Source organism: Labrus bergylta, chromosome 11 (assembly GCF_963930695.1).
Source record: "Labrus bergylta chromosome 11, fLabBer1.1, whole genome shotgun sequence".
Classification (NCBI taxonomy): Eukaryota; Metazoa; Chordata; class Actinopteri; order Labriformes; family Labridae; genus Labrus; species Labrus bergylta.
Window position 1 is genome coordinate 14,079,891 of NC_089205.1, and position 20,421 is coordinate 14,100,311.

A 20,421-nucleotide genomic window follows, 5' to 3' on the forward strand; every position below is an offset into this window, starting at 1 on the left:
CAGCAGAGCGGTGTCACTGTTCTGTCCAAACACCTTCTTTTTCACTTTTTTTCTTTTTGCTCTCTCTCTGTTTATACCGAGATATTTCCCTCTTAGTTACTCCAAAGAGTTATTTTCCCAATGTGACATATCTACTAATGCATAAGACAGTCCCCATTACACTCTACTGGTGATCAAACAAACAATATTTCCATATCATTCACAGACTTTACAGTCAAATAGCTGATGAAAAGCATTGTTGAAAAAGCACTGGAGGCAGCGATGCTAGAAACACTTTATTCATCAAGAACAACCAGCTGGTGTGTATAATAAAACAAAAGAACAAGACACAATAAATTATTGAAGTAAAGCATGAAGTTTTGTCAGGAATATTGTTCTGAACACAGCGAAGCAGGCCTTTGTTAAGACTAACACCAACAACTTTTGTCTGAGTACAAAGCAAGGCTGAATAAACCCAGTAACCCCCAGGAGCAGAAGTGAACACATCTCACTGAAACAATGACAATTTATCAAAGGTCCAAAATGTGGTTTTGATGTTAATTGAAGTGAATGACCCCCCCCTCCCAAAAAACAAAATCTGAAAACTAACAAAATCGGCTTTATAGGTGGGACATTGAAGTACATGTGGTTATAGTGAATAGAACTGGCAGGGAAAACATAACAGTGATGAGGAAAAAGAGGAATGTCACTTTGGAGCACGCAACAATGGAATGTGCTGATAACACGAACAAAACTGGCAGACACAGGATACACACACACACACACACACACACACACACACACACACGTCTTCTTATGGCAGCAGAATTCATAAAAAACTCTTACTGTATCTACACAATTTGCAGTAAAGTTTATACGTATTACTATAGTATCATCTGTGAAATTGTTTGTGCTTTATGATTATCGTTGTGTCTCAAAATGGAAAAACAGGGAATGATAGCAAAAGCTTGAAAGAAAATTGAGGGCTGCCATCTTTGACAGACAACAACAGCTCTACACGTGTGTGTGTGTGTGTGTGTGTGTGTGTGTGTGTGTGTGTGTGTGTGTGTGTGTGTGTGTGTGTGTGTTCATGTTTGGAAATTATAGGCATAAATCACATGGAATGTCATCACTGCACGAATTCACAATCTGCTAATATCTAAGAGTGCATTTTACTCTACGCACCTGTCAAATAACAGGCTTGACGTTATAGTACACACACCCACATGAAAGCGCTAGCGGCACAAAGCTGATCTGGTTTCACCGTGACGATGAAATCGTCTCAGTGTCCACTCGTTCTTTGTTTTGTCTGTCTTAAGAACAAAAGTAGTGTGTAAAATCCCATTTTCTCTGTGTAAATCCAGCCTGCAAGCCAGCCTGAGCGTGTGACGGGGAGACTCATGGGACGTGATGATGACGGGGAGATGACAGATGACAGTGTCTTTCATTTCTAACAGCTGGGTCATGTGTGTGGAGATGATAAGCAGTGAGTTTGAAATCTCCCTCTGTTGCTTTGATACACTTGCTACCTACACACACATATGCACACACACACACACTTTCATGCACAGTCACATGCTTGTATGTGCTGCCAGCTCTCACCCTTCACCCCTTATACAAAAGACTTCTTCCTGAACACGCACACACAAACATACCTGAGTATCAGTTGTATTTCATCAGAGACTAAAAACATCACCCTTATTCCTACAGATCTCTTTTAAGATGTAATGCTGTTGAAGACTTGCACAGAGTCATTCAGACTGAGCTTCATATAAGCATTTTCATGAGGAAAAAAACATGGTGACTAAGAATCAGGCATGCTGAATTCATGAACATGCTGATTGAAACCGCTGAAGTAGCTGCAATCTTTCATGTGCTGGATCCTGAAAGTGGGTCCTCTCGCCGCTCTCATCTAGGAGCGCTGGTAATCTACAAACAGTCGGCTTGATTGTCCCTTTTCTGTCAGCCGCCCGTGCTTCCCTAAAAGAACTCTCTCTCTCGCTTTCCGAGCGGAGTCTCCCACTTTCCCTTTTATGTATTTAGGGTGTAAGGATCACAGGTTTAATCCGTGTTCACAGAATCCCGGTTAGTAGTTGGAATTCCAGAAATGTTCCAAAAAATTTGGACCGATCGGGCTGCCTGGTCTGAAGATTCTTTGATGTGTTTGAGAGCCAGTGATGAAGAGCAAGGGAGAAAGAAAGAGAGAGGAAGACAGACTCAGTGAGCAAGAAAGAAAAAGAGCGGCAAGCGTATGGATGGAAGGAAAGCTGTGGAAATAAAGGGCATAAGAAACTACAGAGAATGTGGACCCGGAGTGATTGTGTGTGCAGTGACGGTTCAAGTCATTCGAGGCCTCAGGCAAAGATTAATATGAGGACCTTCCAAATTTTGCTAAGAGCAATTATAGCTGGAGAACAAAACATTTGGAGGCATCTATTTTCAGGTAACAACACAGAATTACAGAACAGAGACAAATGTTCAGTATTACTATAAATATATATGTGTTATATAAAGTAACACACACAGTATCACTCATTACCTCTTAAAAGAGTAACAACACAACATTATTGGTGTATTATCAGATCCTGCCTCAAATCATATTTTCTTATTGATTGTTTGCCATTTTACCAAAAAGTAATCCCTTAATTTATTTATTTGAAAAGTTTTATAGCCTTCAGGTCTACTTTACTACAATTTGTAATTTGGATATGAATACATTTTGGGGCTTTTTGAAGGGTTGAACCAACAGGGCACAGGGCTCCTTCCTAGAGATTGTTTTTGAGATTTTTGATTCCTTTTATGCATGAAAAAGCATGTTATGATCGCAATGTAGTGTCGTGATAATAAAACAATATCACCTACTACTATATGAAGAGAAACATGCATCTTATCAGTCGACATTTTCTTAACATACTACTATTTGTGGACCAATCAAAATATACTGAGTTTTTTTTCCCCACAAGATAATTATCCTTCCACATGTCACTTCTCCTCCTGTACTAACTAGTGTCGGGGCATACGTGTGAGAGATTAAGCGGTGAGAGAGAGAGAGAGTAAGAGGGAGTAGCAAAGTGATGCTGAATGAGAGGAAGAGAGGAAAAGAGGCAGCGAAGTAGACAGCCCTGCAGTAGATTTTTCATTTTACTTTATATTCCGAGCGAAATCAAAACATTCAGGTCTCACGCTTTTGCCCCCTTGGAAGTTGGCATCTTGGGCCACCATATGTCGCACATACCTTGAGGTCCCTTGGTTCATGAGGCAATTGCCAGCCTTTGCCTAATGGTAAAACTGTCAACAGTTTGTGATGTGTGTTAGTGTGCAATTCAGAGCCAGTGGGTTGTGGTTAGCCTCTTAATTATGTCATGTTTATGATGATGTGTGCTGCTGCCCTGTTGGCCAGGTCACCCTTGGGATAAGGATCTTGATCTCAAAGGGTTAATTACCTGGTTAAATTACAGTACACAAATCCTGACTTCACATCAAGATAAAGTTTTACTTTGGCTTCCTCTCTCTTTCCTCTCCTCCCTTTCTCTCTCTCACTCTCTCCTTCTGTCTCACATTCGCTCATCTCAGCACGCTCCTGGCAGTAGACGTGCCTGAAGTTTCTAGAAACAGTCTTATCACAACACAAAGACACTCAAACACAAGAACATGAAATAGGAATAAAAAACAGTTCACAGAGTGGTTTGAGCAATTTCAAATCCATTTCATCAAGTTGGCACCCACACAAATATTACATTTCTGGAGAAAAAGAACACTTTATGATGCTCAATTGAATTAAATTGTTTGAGGAAGATTTAGACATCAAATTGCAGGAAACTTGAATAAAAAATGTGTCTGGCTGAAAACATTTACCCATTTAAAAATGGGCCTGTATAGATAGGAAGGTTCTTATAAGTGTTGTTGGTATGATGCAGGGTTGTAGTTTGTCTGTTGATAGACACTTTCTTCTTTGCTGCACATGTTGATGCGGTGCTTTTTTAATATTAAGTCTTTTGCAAAATCAAAAAGGGGATAACTTTTCCAACAGTTCCAGATACAAGTGTCGGTCTGAGTGTCTCAGCGAGGGGGCTGAGAGGGACACGCACACTCACACTTCTCATGGTGTGTGAGGAAGATCTCATCGATGACCCAGCGCACCTGCGGCCTCTGATGGCGCCGATACAGGGTGACCTCTGGGGAATATTTCAGCACCTAAAGGAGAGAGGGAATAACACAGAGAGGATGAAGTAAGTATGATTCATTGTTGCCGACACTGTCTCTAGGTGCCAGCTCATTGGCACCTAGAAGAGAGGGAGGGACACATCTCCATCAATACGTTCAGACGAGATGGAACAGCTCCTTCTATATGATCAAAAGTTCAATTCTTACACTTCAGTTTAAAAGATTTAACTTAAAAACCTGACAATTGATTCAGATACATTTCTTTGGAATAATTTGGATTTGTATGCATTTTCATTGGATACATTTTTTTGCTCTTATAACAAGAAATGTAATGCTAGGTTTACTACAGCTTTGTGTAACCTTACACATAATACCAACAACAACAATACAATTATTAAGCATGACTTTAAAAAGTATCGCTATCTGTACAAATGTATCAAAATAGTGTGTCCAAGACAGCTTACAAGGCTGTGTCACAGATTCCATTCAAATGGACATAAAGTTGACTAAAAGGTGAGACTAACTCAGTATTTTTTACTTGTACTTTTTCTTGTTTTTGTTTTGCAGATTACCATGCTGTGCAGAGGTAACACTTCTTGTGATGTGAAAATGGACAAATTGTTCCAAAAGTGATTCAGTGAATTTCTTTCTACTGAACTCAGCGGAAGCGAGGCTGCCGAAGATTTATGTGAGGACTTCCCGGCAATGAAACAATGCTGTGAATAATGAAGTGTTTCTTTAGAAGTTTAGTCAGTGGAGGAAGCAGTCACAAGTTAAGAATACCTGCACAGAAAGGAGGGGAAGGAGGGTGGAAAATATTCCATCAACACAAAAACACCCAGAGGGTGCCAACAACACGCTCATGAGAACTCACATGCAGGACGTATACATGCAAACACAGACACACCTCATTCATGCTCTCCTAGACACTGACATACACACACATAGAACAATTACAATCCAAATCCCACTTTTGTCTAAATTTCCATTGTATGATTTTTAAAAGAGAGAGAAACAGAGAGAGGGCCCTGCAGACCGTTTTTTCAATAATGAAGCTATACAAGAACAAAGACACAAAGAGATGGAGGGAGAAGAGAGAGAGAAAAGAATGAATGACAGGCTTAAACAAGAATGGTGCATTGCGAAGGGATACATTGAAAATGGGAATTGGGAGGAATGGAAGAATGATGGAAGCCCACAGAGGGAAAGAAAGGGAAAGAGAGTGAAATGGAGAGAGAGAGAGAGAGAGAGAGAGAGAGAGAGAGAGAGAATACTAACAAAGAACTTAGAGATGTGGAGAGATTGGAAAGAGAAGACTGGGCAGACATGGAATAGGATGGAGGAGAGATGCAGGAGGTGAAGAGTGAGGCTGCTGGTGCATTGCTGCTTCATTGTTGATGCAGCACCTGGCTCTGCAGACCCCTCTCTCTCTCTCTCTCTCTCTCTCTCTCTCTCTCTCTCTCTCTCCTACCTTACTCATTCATTTCATGTTCACTGTCTTTTTAAGTCCTTTCAAATACACACCATGTTCATACTGGAATGTATGGTGGTTGACAAGGGCAAATGCTGCAATGACCCTACACATTTCCTTTAGGAGAAACAAACTGCCAGTTTTAAGAAGACACAAATTCAAAACCCAAAGCAGGCCTTAAACATTCTGCAAACAAAAAAGGTGCTGCAGCTAATAAGTAAATAAAAATCTTTCTATTATAACCAAACAATGCTATAACAAACAATTAATTTCCAGTCATCACAACAGAAGCTGTTCAGACTTTTACAGTCTGTTTTTGTGGATGGACTTTTGTATTAGCAATTTATTCATTCTATTGCAAATCTTTATGAACATTGCAGCAGTTCTGGCCCATTTAGCCACCCTTCATATGAACATAAAATGTTATCTTTAAATTAACCTCTGCACTTTAATACTTCAAAACAACATGTGAAACATTAGAACACACTTAACCTAGATGAATACAACACAGCAGAACTGTCATTATACTTGGCTTTTTTTGCTGTAAGAAAACTTATTTTGGCCTTTATTAAAAGTTTCCCAAATGCAGGGAATTTTCCTGCAGGGAATCTCCTCCCTCTCAAACATTAAGCACTAAATGTCACGTGAGGTTTGAAAAAAAAAAAGTGCATTATACATAAGAGTAGTCAGTGTATGTGTGTGCTGCATGTCTTAGTGACGATATGGTTTAACACTGTATCTTATGATTTATCATTCTTGCCAGCAATGCTTTAAACTTCCTGTTTTTCCCTTGTCTTTTTTTCCTGTTTTCTAAGACCACTTTCTTTCTTCCTTTAGATCAAGGAGAAATGGAAAAGGTTTTTTATCCTACTTTCACCGGTCATCCAGTGTGTCTTCATGTTGTAAGCCTTACCTCGTGTAGTTTGAGCGTTGACTTTGAGGCCTGACAGGTGCAGCCATTGTTCCAGTTGTTGGTCCCGCAGCCACAGTTTCCTCCACAGCGTTTGACCAGCAGACAGCGAGGGAAAAAGACGGCGTTGGTGGCTTTCAACTCCTCGCGCAGGTTTACAGAGTAGTTTCGAGGAGTGCAGCTGTAATGCTTGACGTCGTCGTAGAGACGGTTCAGATCCACTGGACAGTTGGAAAGATAAGTTGAAAAAAAAAAGGGTTGTTATTTGTATGGATTCGTGTTTTTGTTTCCTAATTGCTGAAGTGTTTTTGGACTGCATTTTACAGAGTTCAATGTGCCAGGTCTATTTATGTTTTGACTTTTATGGGACATACTTTTTCATCCATTCCAACTTAGCTATTCATTTATTCATTTATCATGGAATACTGATATTACCTTTTCTTTATTTTAAGCGGTGGCATCTGCTTTTGCAGAACAGTCACATAAAGACATCACTTCCTTAGCTACTTATTGGACAGATAATATTCTTTTATAAGGACTAAGATAAAAAAACAAACATATGATTGGCTTTCTAAGAGAGAAAAAGCTGTTTTGTTTTATCATTGCGGGAGGGTTTAGTATTAGTATAGTGGCTTTGATTTACGCTAAGCATACCTAATGGTGATTGAAAAAAAAAAGATGGAGGGACTATAGAATATGAGTCCAAAAGCAACAACAACTGACTGTAGAGGAGGGATGGAGGGATGAGTGGATTATAATGGAGAGACACAAAGATGCAGAGACAGGGAGCTGAGGCCAGAAGAGGAAGCAAGGGCTTATAATTGATTGTAGATTGAAAGTATTGACTGCGTTCTTTGTTCATGTCATCACTCTGGTGAAAATTACCTTGTTTGTGCACAGTAGGCCTTTGTTCATTGGGTTGCTTCAATGGTTGAAAAACTAATTTCAGGAGAACCAAAGGGACTGTTGGGAAAGCTGATGGGAAATAAGGGATTAAAGCAATGGTCCATAGGGGAAAACCAGGAAAGCTGGAATCAGTAGCTTGATTAAAATCTGTCTGTATCTATTAATCTACTACTATTGGCATCAGAGACCACTGACTGACGTCAACTTCATTGTGACCCAGCACAAGAGAGCCTGAAGACAAATTGTAGCAGGTGAGCTTTTATTTTGTTAAGAGATTAAAAGATGTTTTTTGTGAATTTCTGAGGACATCAGTATGAACATGAAGGACAAATGAAAGAGTGAAGGTGACAGAGAATTGTCCTCTGTGGAACATTTCTTTATCCTGCGAGCAAATCAGAGAGACCACAGGTGGTTGAAGGATGGAAATGAAGACAAGGAAAGTGATGACAGAGTAAAAAAATAGAAAGAAGCACCAACCACCTGCAGATTGATTGCTCTCTTCATCCGACATCACCAGTAGGATAATCATTACCTTACTGTCCCTACCAGTGATGGTAATTGCACCAGGCAATTGAAGAAGTGACCAGTTGATTTAAATACTCAGTAACTCCAATTACTAAAAAGAAATCAGTGTAAAATGTATTAAAACCATTAAATAGGAGCAAATAATTACTGTAATTATTTCACACGGCTGCAGTGCAGCTTAATCTGTTTGTAGTCACTGAAAAATAGAAAAGGCTATGCACTTGACACTGGCTCTACCAGTACAACACCAACAGTCGTTTTATTTGAAGCTGTGTTTTCCCCTGTAATAGCTGCCTGTAAATACTGATTTGATTTATTTAAATTCCACTCCGTCCCTGAGGACGAGAATATGAAATAAAAGACTGTTATTATTCCATTGTGACATTTAATAAAAAAATCGGAGCATTACGCTACTTAAAATAGTGTTAAAGGCTTTATATGCGATTTTTTGATCCAGCAGATGTCGCCCTTGAGCATGAAACCAAAACAACTCATGCTGCATTGTTGTGTTAGCATGCTAATGCTAGCGATCTTTATTATGCTCATATCTTCACACTGCATGTAAATTTACCCAAAATAACCGTGATCTAGAAACACAGTTAAGCAGTGAGTACAGTATGTTATTCTTCTTTTCTCTAGTCCCTCAATTAAACAACTTTTATACGTGAGGGGAGGAGTCGGCCTGCCATCCCGGCAATTAACAAACTGAAGATAGGACTTGAAAAACTCTGAAAGCGTCACAGACAGTGGGACTCAGATGTTACACCCATTGTAGACAGTCATGACTCACAGAGTTATTTTCAGAGGATATACTTGATTTCTATTACATTTAAGTGTGAAAAATCACATATAAAGCCTTTAAAGGATGTGAAAGGACATTAAATGTTCTCTCATAAGGAGGGCTGACTACATCTGATGAGTCAGTTGGAGAGGGTAACCAATGTTGCATTCTCATACATCGTACAATGCGTAACTCAGGCTTACAGCACTTTGCAGTCCGATTTAAAAAAATAAAATAATAATAATTACAATTATCATGACTCACAGAGCCACTTTACCCTTTCCTGTAAAGGATAAATCTATAGACAAAATTATGAAAAAAAATTAAGTTTATGCCGTGAATTGAGGTAAGAGAAGAGAGACAGGGCCGACAGTAGAGAGAGGCAGCCAACATGCAGCCTGTGTGAATACCATGTGTCAAGAGCTGCAGCCTTCACACGGCCAGTCTAGAGCAGGGCTAAGAGCAAAAAATAAACTGATGACAGACTTGAACAAACCTGTTGGTCATGCTTCTGTTAACTTTCCTTTCTGTTAAACTGTGATGGTTGAACTGAGCCTATGCACATGTGATACTGTATTCCACCAGGCAAAACGACTTAGTCAACAGTTTGAAAGGTGTATTGGCATCTGCTTACTGTTTAAAAGTGTCAGGTTCACCAATTGGTTTCTTCTGCACTATGAGTCAGACGTTGCCATATCAGGACATTACTAAACTGTATGATCGAGGTCTGAGCCTTTTTAAACCAGATAAGGTCTGCATTGGTATAAGTCATGCCTTTCACGTCCCACTGTAACGTCAAACTGTGGTTTTATTGTTATTTGTCATTTGATAATAAAAAATATAAAAAAATAGCTGTAACAAGAGTTTGATATACTCTATGGCCCCTTAGGAATCAGTTTTAATAGAGTGATGCATTGTGGGATTCAAGTCAAGAAACTCATGTACTCTATGTCACACAGTTGTTCCCGCATTTATGTGTTCCCTTCATTCAAAAACACGACACAAACAATACGTTCCAGGAAGCCCATACCCTGAGGAAGAATACATTCCCGGGCTAAAGACTGGGTCAGAGCAGCAGTTGAATCAGTTCTTACAGGAAGTCAACTCTTCTTCAACTGATACTGCCTTACAGCAATGAATACATTTATGTATTTTCTATCAGCTTGAAGGAGTGAAGAAATGAATCCCAAAGCTGTGTCAGCTGCCAGGAGACAAGCATTCCCCAAAAAAGACACCTACACTAGATGATCCAACAAAAGAGAAAAGATGGAGGTCCAGGTGAGACGACCAGCCGCTGAGCTTTAACATAAGTCAAAGGACCAAAAGAAAAATCAACATCATGTTTTATTTAAATGGAAATGAAGATAAGGTGAAAAAAGGAGGAGAAAAAGGGATTAGGTTTGAGAGATGAATTAATCAAAAGGGAAATAAACAGTATATCCATTCTACTTTAATTCTGCTGTTCACTTATAATAAACTCACTGACAGTGTATTCAACTTTAATAGAAGACAGACTAATAATTGCGACAAATACGATCTTTAATGATAAACCATTCATCTTTAATCAAGTTAGATCAATTTGTGTCTTAAAATCACTCTAAAGCCATGTTCCGATCTTTATTTCAAACTTGTTTGGTAGAATAGGCTGTCTTTTGTGCACACTACAATAGCCCCGTGATCAAAAATATTGGACATGCTTTAAATTGAAAATAAAAAAACAATATATTTGTAAAAGTCTACACAGTGAGATCTATTTAAAGCCCAAAATAGGGAGCAGAATCCAACACAAACCCAGGTACACAAATACATTGGTTGAAACGTTTTATCTCAGTTCCCAGGTGGTTCAACAAATACATTTGCAATAAAGATAAATTAAACTTTTTTGGGCACTGCTAGATTCTTCACTACAATGAAAATAAAAAAGGCTTTTACGATCCAATACACGAATGAAAGACCTGTCAAGATCAATATCCTCTGTGAACTAAAACAGTGTAGCAGAGTGAGATCGGCATGCATTGACATGATTTTGAGCTTTGCTGCAGCAATGCAACGATAAAGAGCAGTCATAAAATAGAAATCCCCTCGAAATTGCATGTCCTTCATGATACTCTAACAATGACGAATTTGCTTGATGTGCAATAATGTGAGTGAGTAACAGAAAACAAAAGGAAGTGCTAAGGGTCAGGCGAAGCCTAATGGCATTGATAATCAATAAGCAATTGTTTCCCAACAGAAACCTTACTGTGGGGGTTATCATTGATGACACGGGAAAATGACAAGAAAATAAGATATGTGTGTGTGACTGTGTCAGTGTGTCAGCTGAATGTGCTTCCTGTGCTTCTCAGCACAAACATTGAAAGTGGCACTTTCACTTTTTGGAAATGTCAATTCAAGAAAACTCTGCAATGAAAATATTATAATATAGTATCGTGTGGCCCAAGACCATCATAACAGGTTTATTGTTCAAATTCAAACGTTTATTTTAAAGCAACTTGTGTTAAAGCACATATGTGTCATACAATATCGTCAAAATGACGCACAGAGCAGTTTGTTAATAATTGATTGTTCTTTTCCTTTTGCCATCAAATTAAATCATAACATATTCTATTTGGCCACAGGCGCAATTATAGCTGCATTAATAATCAATGCTGGTTTATGAAATAACTGATCATGCTTAAAGAATCATCTCTTCCTCTAGGATGACACTACACACCGCTAGAGTATTTTCTTCCTGCGTAACCTTTTGTCATCAAAAGTACAGGTGACAGAGAACCCATCATTTCTGAATTGACTGAAGGGCAAAAGGTCAGATTCTTTTTTTAGCGAGTGCTTTTTCATATTTGATGACAGAAACAGTCCAGATGGGCACATTCAACGCTGCTTCATAACATCACACATAGGCAACCAAAGGGATATGTGTTGGTGTGTGTGCAGGGGAAGGCTGCATATTTAGACTGTATGACTGGAAACAGAGAGAGGTCCTGTTTGAGTGGCTAGGTGTGTACACTGAGAGTACATGGTGTGTGTGCATATTTGATGGACAGAGCTAGTTTTCCTTTTAAAAAGGAGTATCATCTCAAATAAGCACTGGTGTGAAATCCTGTCATGAAGCGTGAGAGACAAAAGACAACGACATGAAAAACTAAATCAGTCTATGTGGGAATGTGAAAATATTCTGATAAAAGTTCAACACAAGGCAAGAGGATTACATTTTTGGTATATGTATTACTGTAGTACTATGTGGACTCGTCTCAGTCACTTGAACTTAAAAGTGTCCCAATTAATATTACGATCAGGCTTACTGTCCTTCATGCTGCCAAAGGTGGGTGTGAGCTACAGAGTGTGTGTGTCTTAATGAAAACAAAGCTTAGCTGCTGACTGAGGCGGATTTCTGCACTGCTGCACAGGTTGAATTTCCAATTAGAGGGAGCTACGCTGGTACAGTATATCAAAGACCTGCAGCAGCACCTATGCACCTTTCTATAGTGTTGCAACATGCACATACTCCCCCATACACAGAGCTTTTTCATGCCAGCCCAGCACATGTGTTCACTGATAAATAGAGATTAATTTGCTGTCAAGCTCAAATATTTGAAACAGGAGAGCGCTCAGGTAGAAAGACAGAGAGAGTGGAGGCGAGATAGGTGAGAGAGACTCAGGTTTGTTGCAAGCGCGAATGCGTCTATAAATAAGAAACACACACCTCTTATTATGTGGCGTGTTTGTAATAAGCGCATATGTGTCAGAATTTCTTCTTAAGTGCAGGGTCTATTGCCTCAGCAACTCCAGGTTGACAGCACTTACTGCACGGTAAAAAAAATGCTCTGAACTGCTGGTCTATAGTGTCACCTTAACTCACTGACTCATGAGTAGACCCACTAGAGGGCAAACTGCTCATTTAATGATGCAGCGACTTAGTCCAAATGTGTTTTGTTGTTGCACCATTAGAAAGATAGGTCGTTTTCATTTTTCACAACGACCTATCATAAATACAGAAAGCTGCAAAAGTATGTACTTTTCTAGATAAATATGTTTTAGGTTTAGGAAGTAGTATGTCTCCCTCAAATGATCAGAATGTTGTTGGTAACATATTTCTTTCCGATTGTTAATGTTAAGAGGAAAGTAGTAGTGCATCGTCCTTTAAGCTCCAAAAAGTGAAAATGTTTTATACAGTGGAAACAAGGTATTATCTTGTGCACAAAATAAAATGACCTTGACATTATCAAGACAACATATAAAGCTTATCAACTATCTATCTTATCATTATCATGTTTATGACATAAAACTTGTGCACACAAGATGAATTTTACTTTTTGGGACTTCAGGGGCTCCGTAGAATAGGCATCTTTCTCTTTCTGGTTTGTAATGCCTAAGCAACACTCCTTGTCTGTGCTATATTTGATCATACAATGGGGCTTAATAACATAATTACAGCACTGATTAATAATTTCCTGCAAATTACATAGTCATAGACCTTGTCAACCCCAAAAGCTGCACCACTGGGTTTTCTGAAAAGCCCAATAAGTGAGAATTGGCCCCCTGCTGCGTGGGTATTTGTCGGTCAGCACAAGGCAGCACGCTCTCCCCTCCCCTCTATTACACCAGCTACCAATGACTGCACCAGTCTGCAGCAAAATATTGTGAACGCAGCACGGTCGTTGCAGCACAATGTAATGAACGTCAGAGCTCTCATCCCTCTGCATACCTTACAAACTCAACATGTAACTTCCTCTTGAGTCAAAGTCTTCATGATTTCAACCTCATTAAAATTAAAATATACTTTTAATTTCCTCATTAAAATAAAAAATGTATCTGTTTGGTATATGTTTCTGAATTCTAATAGAAAAATAACAACAATGTACAAAAATATAGAAATAAATGAGAATCTACTTGTCATATCAAATGTTTTTATAAAACAAACATGTTATTCTAAAGGATTAAAGGTTTTCTCCCTCTAACCAAGACATATTTAAAATTATTTTCATCTCTAATTACTTTGCATCTTTTTTTTTTATCTATTCGCTAAAATGTCTCTGTTATGTCATTACAAACTGATCACTGAACTATCTGGCAACACAATACAGCTTTTTGTAATAGCTTTTTTAAATTATGCGTTCATATATATTTTATGCCATCTGTGCACACAGCCGAGTATTTAGTCACGCACAGGAGCCCTTGAATTTATGACTTTTAAATTGGTCTTGGTCTCAAGACCGGTCTTGACTCATTTTTGAAGGTCTTGGTCTGGTCTCTGAATTGAAAGGATTTTTACTCAGTCTTGTCTCGGTCTCGGACTGGGCAGACTCCAGGTTTAAAATCAAGACCAGTCAAGACCCCAACTGATAGGCTATTTCTCCACACCATTACATTGATTAGAAGGAAAACTCCTCTTTCGAAAATAATGAATAACTTAATTTCATTCATAATTTCATTTTTATCCCCCAGTTACGGCCGCAACCTTCCAGGTGTTACGGTCTAAGTGAGTGACACGCCTGCTGCACATCAGACGATGAGTAGTCTTGGTATTGTCTCGGTCTTGCCCTGCCTTGGTCTTGGTCTTGACTTGATGTCAAATCCAAGACATACCTGAGACCATACCTGATCTCAGCTATGTCTTGGTCTTGGGTTAGTGTGGTCTTGACTTCAACAATTCCATTTGGACCTAGAATAGTAGATTTATTTTGTAGATTTGTCAAAAATCTAGTGCTTGAGACACAAGGTTTTAAAATTTTGGGGCTCTTTATAGTTTTGAAGAACAGTAAATACCATCTTGAACAACTCATAGTCTTGAGGTGCAGTCCAACATCTCCCATGTACAGCAAACAAATCAAAGCAAAATTAAAGTGGTTATAATTGTGCTGAAATCCGAGTCATACAGGGACAAATGTGTTTGGATTAATCTACATCTTTAACTTTAAGAAGACAATAATACTGATGTTTAAACTTTTAAAAAATGATGTTCATCTTACCTTTATTATGTCTGCTTGCCAGATGATAGGCCCTGGATCTATAATGTATGTGTGTTTGAGTATAGATGCTGTCCAGGTCCTGTCTCCAGGTGTCTGGACTCAGGGATTTGAAAAGCTGTTCCACGGTGTCAAAGGCTGCTATGGTCCGATCCAAATCATCCAATGAGAAAGGAACCTCTGTGACTGGCCTCTGCCCTGCACCACTGTCCTGCAAAGAGCAAAGGTCAAAAGGTAAAGACAAATCTCTACTATTGTGAGCCTTTTCCAACTTTTGTTGTTGTTAAGCAAGCAAGTCATGTTGAGCTATCGTAGTAAATCAGTTTGCTGTGCGTTTTTTATTTCACATTTGTTCCTATATGTTATCTTGTACTATGATGGGGAGGTCAGAACTGTTTCAATAAAGCAAAGAAAAGATATTCAAAGATTCACTGGGAAAAAAAAATCAGAGAAATCAACAGATAACCTCCACACTGCCACGAAGAAAGAACAGACATTAAGGCCACAGTCACCTCAGGTCATATTGACTCAGCATCCTCTTAACACATCCAGTCCTTTAAGAGATACCTACTAAACATTACAGACAGAGCTTTTAGTGAAGTGGAAAACAGATTTGCAAGGAGACATCTTGACCTGATCTTAGTCTGTGGCTTCCTCTTCAGTGTAGCCACATATTTGGCCTTCTCTTAAAACACATAATGAGCTGGGTTTTTTTTAGCCTTTTGTTGTAGATACAGTGAACAAAGCATGAAACCACTGTGATAAGATGTTCCCTGCTATAACTGAAGCTAGGAGAAAAATTCAATCAAATTCTTAAAGCATGTAGGACTGTTATGTTTGTCACATTAACTGCCATAATAAGCCCTGACTAACAGTTGGGTCAAACGGATTGCGTCTTGTACCCACATCCTTTTTTCTCCTTGTCTGATCGGGAACCAAACTAGGCTATAGCAAAAAGTAATGGAGCCGTGTCCGCCATACAGCGGCCGTTAGTAAACAGACTGTTTTCATAGAGATAGGATGGACAGGGTTGGACACAAAACACTTAATATAAGCGCTCCCGAGCGCACAGCCAGCGCTTTTCTGCCCAGAAAATATGCTAGGTGGACACAGGGCTAAACACCACTGAGGCTTCACATTTGTTACCATTGACTGTAAAAGCTACCATACAATAATATAATAACAATATTTAAACATAATCACTCAAACCAGCCAACGTTGTCACATGAACAAACATGTAGTATGACAGCTAAACCAAATGTGGAACCTCCTCTAATTCACTATCAATAAAAATAATCCTGAAGTGTATTTGAATTGTTTCACACAAAAACAGTGATCCTCATGTATATATAAAAGCATGTATTTAAGTATTGATGTAATTAAAAAAAAACAACTACCAAAAAATAAAGCAGATAGTGTTTTAGAGCACCATTTGAATGTAAGTGGAAGAATCTAACAATCTGTACATGAACATCCCATCTGCCTTAGCATTGGCATATCTATCCATACACATACAAAAAAAACCACACACACACACACACCGGGTTTGAGCATTATCAATCCATGCAGAAAAACTTCCACACACCCCGATGCACACTAATCATTATGGTCACACATGTCACTGAACCAATAGCATGCACAAATGATACCGACGTACTTATAAAAACATTAGTCTAAGGAAGCATGTCATTTTACATGTCAAGCTTCATGCATAAAAGATCAGGTATATACATGTGTCAATGTATTCTGTGTGGGGGAATGCAGTAGCCTATGCAAATGGAGCATATGTTATATTCATTAGTGTAGCCATTGTTTCCAGTGTGTTTAAGGAGACAATTATACATTATGTGGGATGACAGCGTTGAAAGAAGATAGGTCTGCATGTCTTTAAATATCACATGCATCTGTCTTCTAATGAAATGTTCCATCTATAGTTAAAGTTCGTCACACAGAGTTTGAAACAAGTGAAGGTTTCTTTTCAAAATGAGTTTGAAACAAGGTTCTATAATCTCATTGTTTTCTGAAACACGATCACTTAAACATCATTTATAAAGACGTGTTTATTGCAGAAGCTTTTGTAGTCCTTATTATAGCAACATGCTGCACGTCAGCAACTTTAAGTGTGAAATGTCATTTGTTGAGCTTACATAAATATTCATCTCCTGAGAATCTGTGCAATCCGATGTAAACATAGTTGGCTCAGCATGCAGCACGCAGCGCATAGCCTGTAAGTTTAGTAGTCTGAAGGTTGAACGTTAGATGACCACAGAATACAATGAAGGATACAGACAAGTGAATGTTATTAAAGTTAAGCCAATAGATTTCCTGAAACATAAGACACAATCTATGAAAACATGTAGCTTATCCTTAAAACTAAATTACCTTCCTGAAGCCCGACATGAGACTGTTTTCTTGGAAAATGTTTCAACTGAATACAATATTGAATATTGGAGACACAATCTCCATACTGTAAATGATAATGTATCAGATGTTTGAGGTGAAAGTGGAATATTATTGATCTGTCTATGGCTGAAATTTAATTTTGAAACAATACCTCAACAAGCATTGAGTTCTCTTCCTATACGGGTCGTTCATTTGTGATGGTCCAAGATCTTCTCTCAATAAACCAACACTCCTACTAATTGATGTTATAAGCTATCCAGTGTAAACTGACACCGAACTCCATCCATATCTATGTTCATACATTAATAACGTTATCATCTGATTAAAATGAAAAAATCCACGTTATTATTATATCTGGTTTCATTTTTAGTCTATTATTTCTTCAACATGAACTCCCCTCCTTTAAACATCCCTTCCTTCGTGACACACAGAGCGAAGAATGATTAAAGCTCTTGTGTGAGCTTCTTTCTTTGCAGATTTCTGTTGTGAGAAAGGACACTCGTTTTTTTCCCCTCTTACACTTTTTTTTTAAATGCTAGAAATCACTGCTCTAGCAAGAAGCAGATTAGTCCACTTGAGCATGAACAGTCAACTCTACAGCTGACAGGGAAAAAGTTAAAACATACTTCAATGTCAACAGAGAGTTTAATCCACTGATGCAGACTTTGTGCTACAGCTGAAAGCTGAATGAAGGAGCCATTAGTCCGTATTTGCGCGTAACAATTTTACTGTTTTAATGGAAAATATAAACACCCTGAGCTCAATGTCAACAGGGAAAACCAATTGAAAGACAAGGACCATGTGATACAACTCACTGCTATAGAAAAAGCAAATGAGATATTGGTTGATGTTGATCGATGTGTCTATGGTCAAGATCCATATTTTAAGGTTGATGCTTGATGTTCGCCATGTGTCAGATGTGAAATGAGCTTTAACTGACTGGTCAGCACAGCTGGCAGAATAAAAAAAAAGAAAACCTACAAGTCCACCTGAGCATATTTGACATCTTGTCCTAATCTAAATTCACATCAACTCATAATCTGAACAGTGTTAGTATGAGTCTCATATGGGGCAACTGTTTTGAAGTTAGGCATGTGTTATTATAACTCAGATTGAGTTTACCTGTATTCCTTTAAAACTTAAGGCTTTTCACAAGTGTGTGTCTGTGTGACTTACCAACATTGCCATGGTGACAGCCTCCCAGTTAGAGTTGGATGCAGGCAAAGAGGACTCATACTGCAGGAACAGAGAGCACAGATAGCTAATCATTAATTCATTAATTAAGCAGACAACTTTGCACAATAAACCATACTGAAACAGAAGATGTGTATGAATGAAAAGGAATTAGATTCTTTATATTGGTGTATAGTACCTTAAAAAGTAAAGTATCTTCAATTTTAAAACTAAATACATCTGTGTTTGACCTACAACACGGAGAGCTCTTGTGAATCAGGTATGTGTATAAACTTGTTGAACGTTGAGTGTCTCGGTTGTGTTCAATTGAAAGATGACATATTTCTACATTTGCTCACGCTCTGTAAAAGATGATAAATACGGCATGCGTGGGGTTAAGAGAAGATCTTCATCGTCTTAAAATAAAGGCAAATGCTTAGGCACAATTCACTAATATATTGCAGGTTTGCACAAGATGAGACACAATACCTGTGTTTCAAACACACATCACTCCTGAATCAAAAAAGGAACAACAAAAAAATACTTCTTTTTTTTTTACCACTAAATTGGCACCAAAGAATCTGAAGGTAGCTCATCCATCCAATAGGTTAAATGTACACACACTAGTACTGCAAATAAACAATATTCCAAATGTTCATTCTGCTATAGTAATTAAATTATGATTTATGTGCTGTCTTAGTCCACTTCCTTTTTTTCCTTAACATTCCTAATATCTTCACATTTAAATTAAAGTTATTCAACATATTGAGGTGTCTACCTTTCTAGCTGATCGGCTGTCGACATGTCATGAAAATCCTACAAGAATTGCAGTGAAGCTGCTCACAGCATGCCTTTACACGTGTGTGTGTGTGTGTGTGTGTGTGTGTGTGTGTGTGTGTGTGTGTGTGTGTGTGTGTGTGCATGTGTGTGCGTGTGTGCGTGTGTGCATGTGTGTGTGTGTGTGTGTGTGTGTGTGTGTGTGTGTGAGGTATCAGACTCTGGTCAAAGCATGTTTAGGGGATAAAGACTCATCAGACTGACATATTTGGCACACATGCACACATTCTTTGTCTCTCTCTCTCTATTTGTCTCACCCATAAATGTTCACACACTTTCTTGGGCATTACCCTCTTTACCACACATGCACAAAATCCCCCTGGCTATTGAATCTCTCTCCTTCTCTCCGTCTTAAATACCATCACCGGTCAATATGGAACAGTTAATCTTTCTCAACCACACTTCAAAGACACAGTGTGCTCACTATGTCTCAGCGTGTGTGTAAGTTTGTGCCTGCAAATGTGATGGCTTTGACATCAAAGTCAGTAAGTGTGCAAAGGTTTTTGTTTAACAGATTCTTGCATGTGGCCTTAGGGTGAATGCACTGTTACACATTAGCACCCAAACCAGCTGTGAATGAGGTCAGAAGGTTTCCTGTAAGAGTGTATATGTGTGTGAATTGGTAAATGCATGTTTACAGATTCCCTGCCTCATTTCCTTTTAAGGTAAAAAATATTCATGTCAAGAACATCTGGGCCACGTAATAGTGTTGGAAAAAAGCTGAAGAGACAAGGATCAGATCATGTCTGAAGGATTGAAAACCTCTGAGCATGAAGACTTGTCGTCACTCTTTTCATTCTTATCTCACAATTGTGTGCCAGATTTTTGTGGATCAGCTTCTTCATAATATGTTTTTGTTGAATAGAAACTTGACTCAGCAGAGAGAAGATTTGACCTTAATGCAGGTCTTTGATTCAAACTGATCTAAAACTATGTTCACCTTAATGGTATTGTCTTTGGCTTTTCCTATTCTGACAAAAAATGACACGTTCAAGTTTTAGTTCTAGAGCATGTGGTGTCCACACCTTCCTTTTAAAATAAATAAAAATAATTCTACTTATCTTTTTAATCATCTGGCATCTGCCTGTACAGGAAGTTTTGCTCAATGATAACAAGTCAAGCTGCAAAGCGTGCACCAATCAACTCCTTAACAGGTTATGGTGAGACAAAAAAATGTCTCTGTAAATCATTTTAAAACACAGAGTCTTTTAAACTATGAAGCAATATGTTCCATAAAAGCTGAAGATAAAACTTCAGACAATATCACTATGATCCCAAGTGAGGAAAAAGAAAACCTATTTACTGT

General features: G+C 38.5%; 1 protein-coding gene across 2 annotated transcripts in view; it reads right to left on the minus strand.

The window, feature by feature from the left end:
* Positions 1–262: 262 nt before the first annotated feature.
* pdgfd (platelet derived growth factor d) overlaps positions 263–20,421 on the minus strand; it is a 51,393-nt gene continuing 31,234 nt past the window's right edge. For both annotated transcript variants that reach the window (XM_020649630.3, XM_020649631.3), the window contains exons 4-7: positions 18,282–18,341; positions 14,706–14,913; positions 6,528–6,745; positions 263–4,173 (exon numbers count right to left, since the gene is read on the minus strand). In XM_020649630.3, coding sequence (XP_020505286.1) covers positions 4,039–4,173; positions 6,528–6,745; positions 14,706–14,913; positions 18,282–18,341 — 621 coding nt within the window. In that variant the 3' untranslated portion in view covers positions 263–4,038. The remainder of the gene's footprint in view (positions 4,174–6,527; positions 6,746–14,705; positions 14,914–18,281; positions 18,342–20,421) is intronic.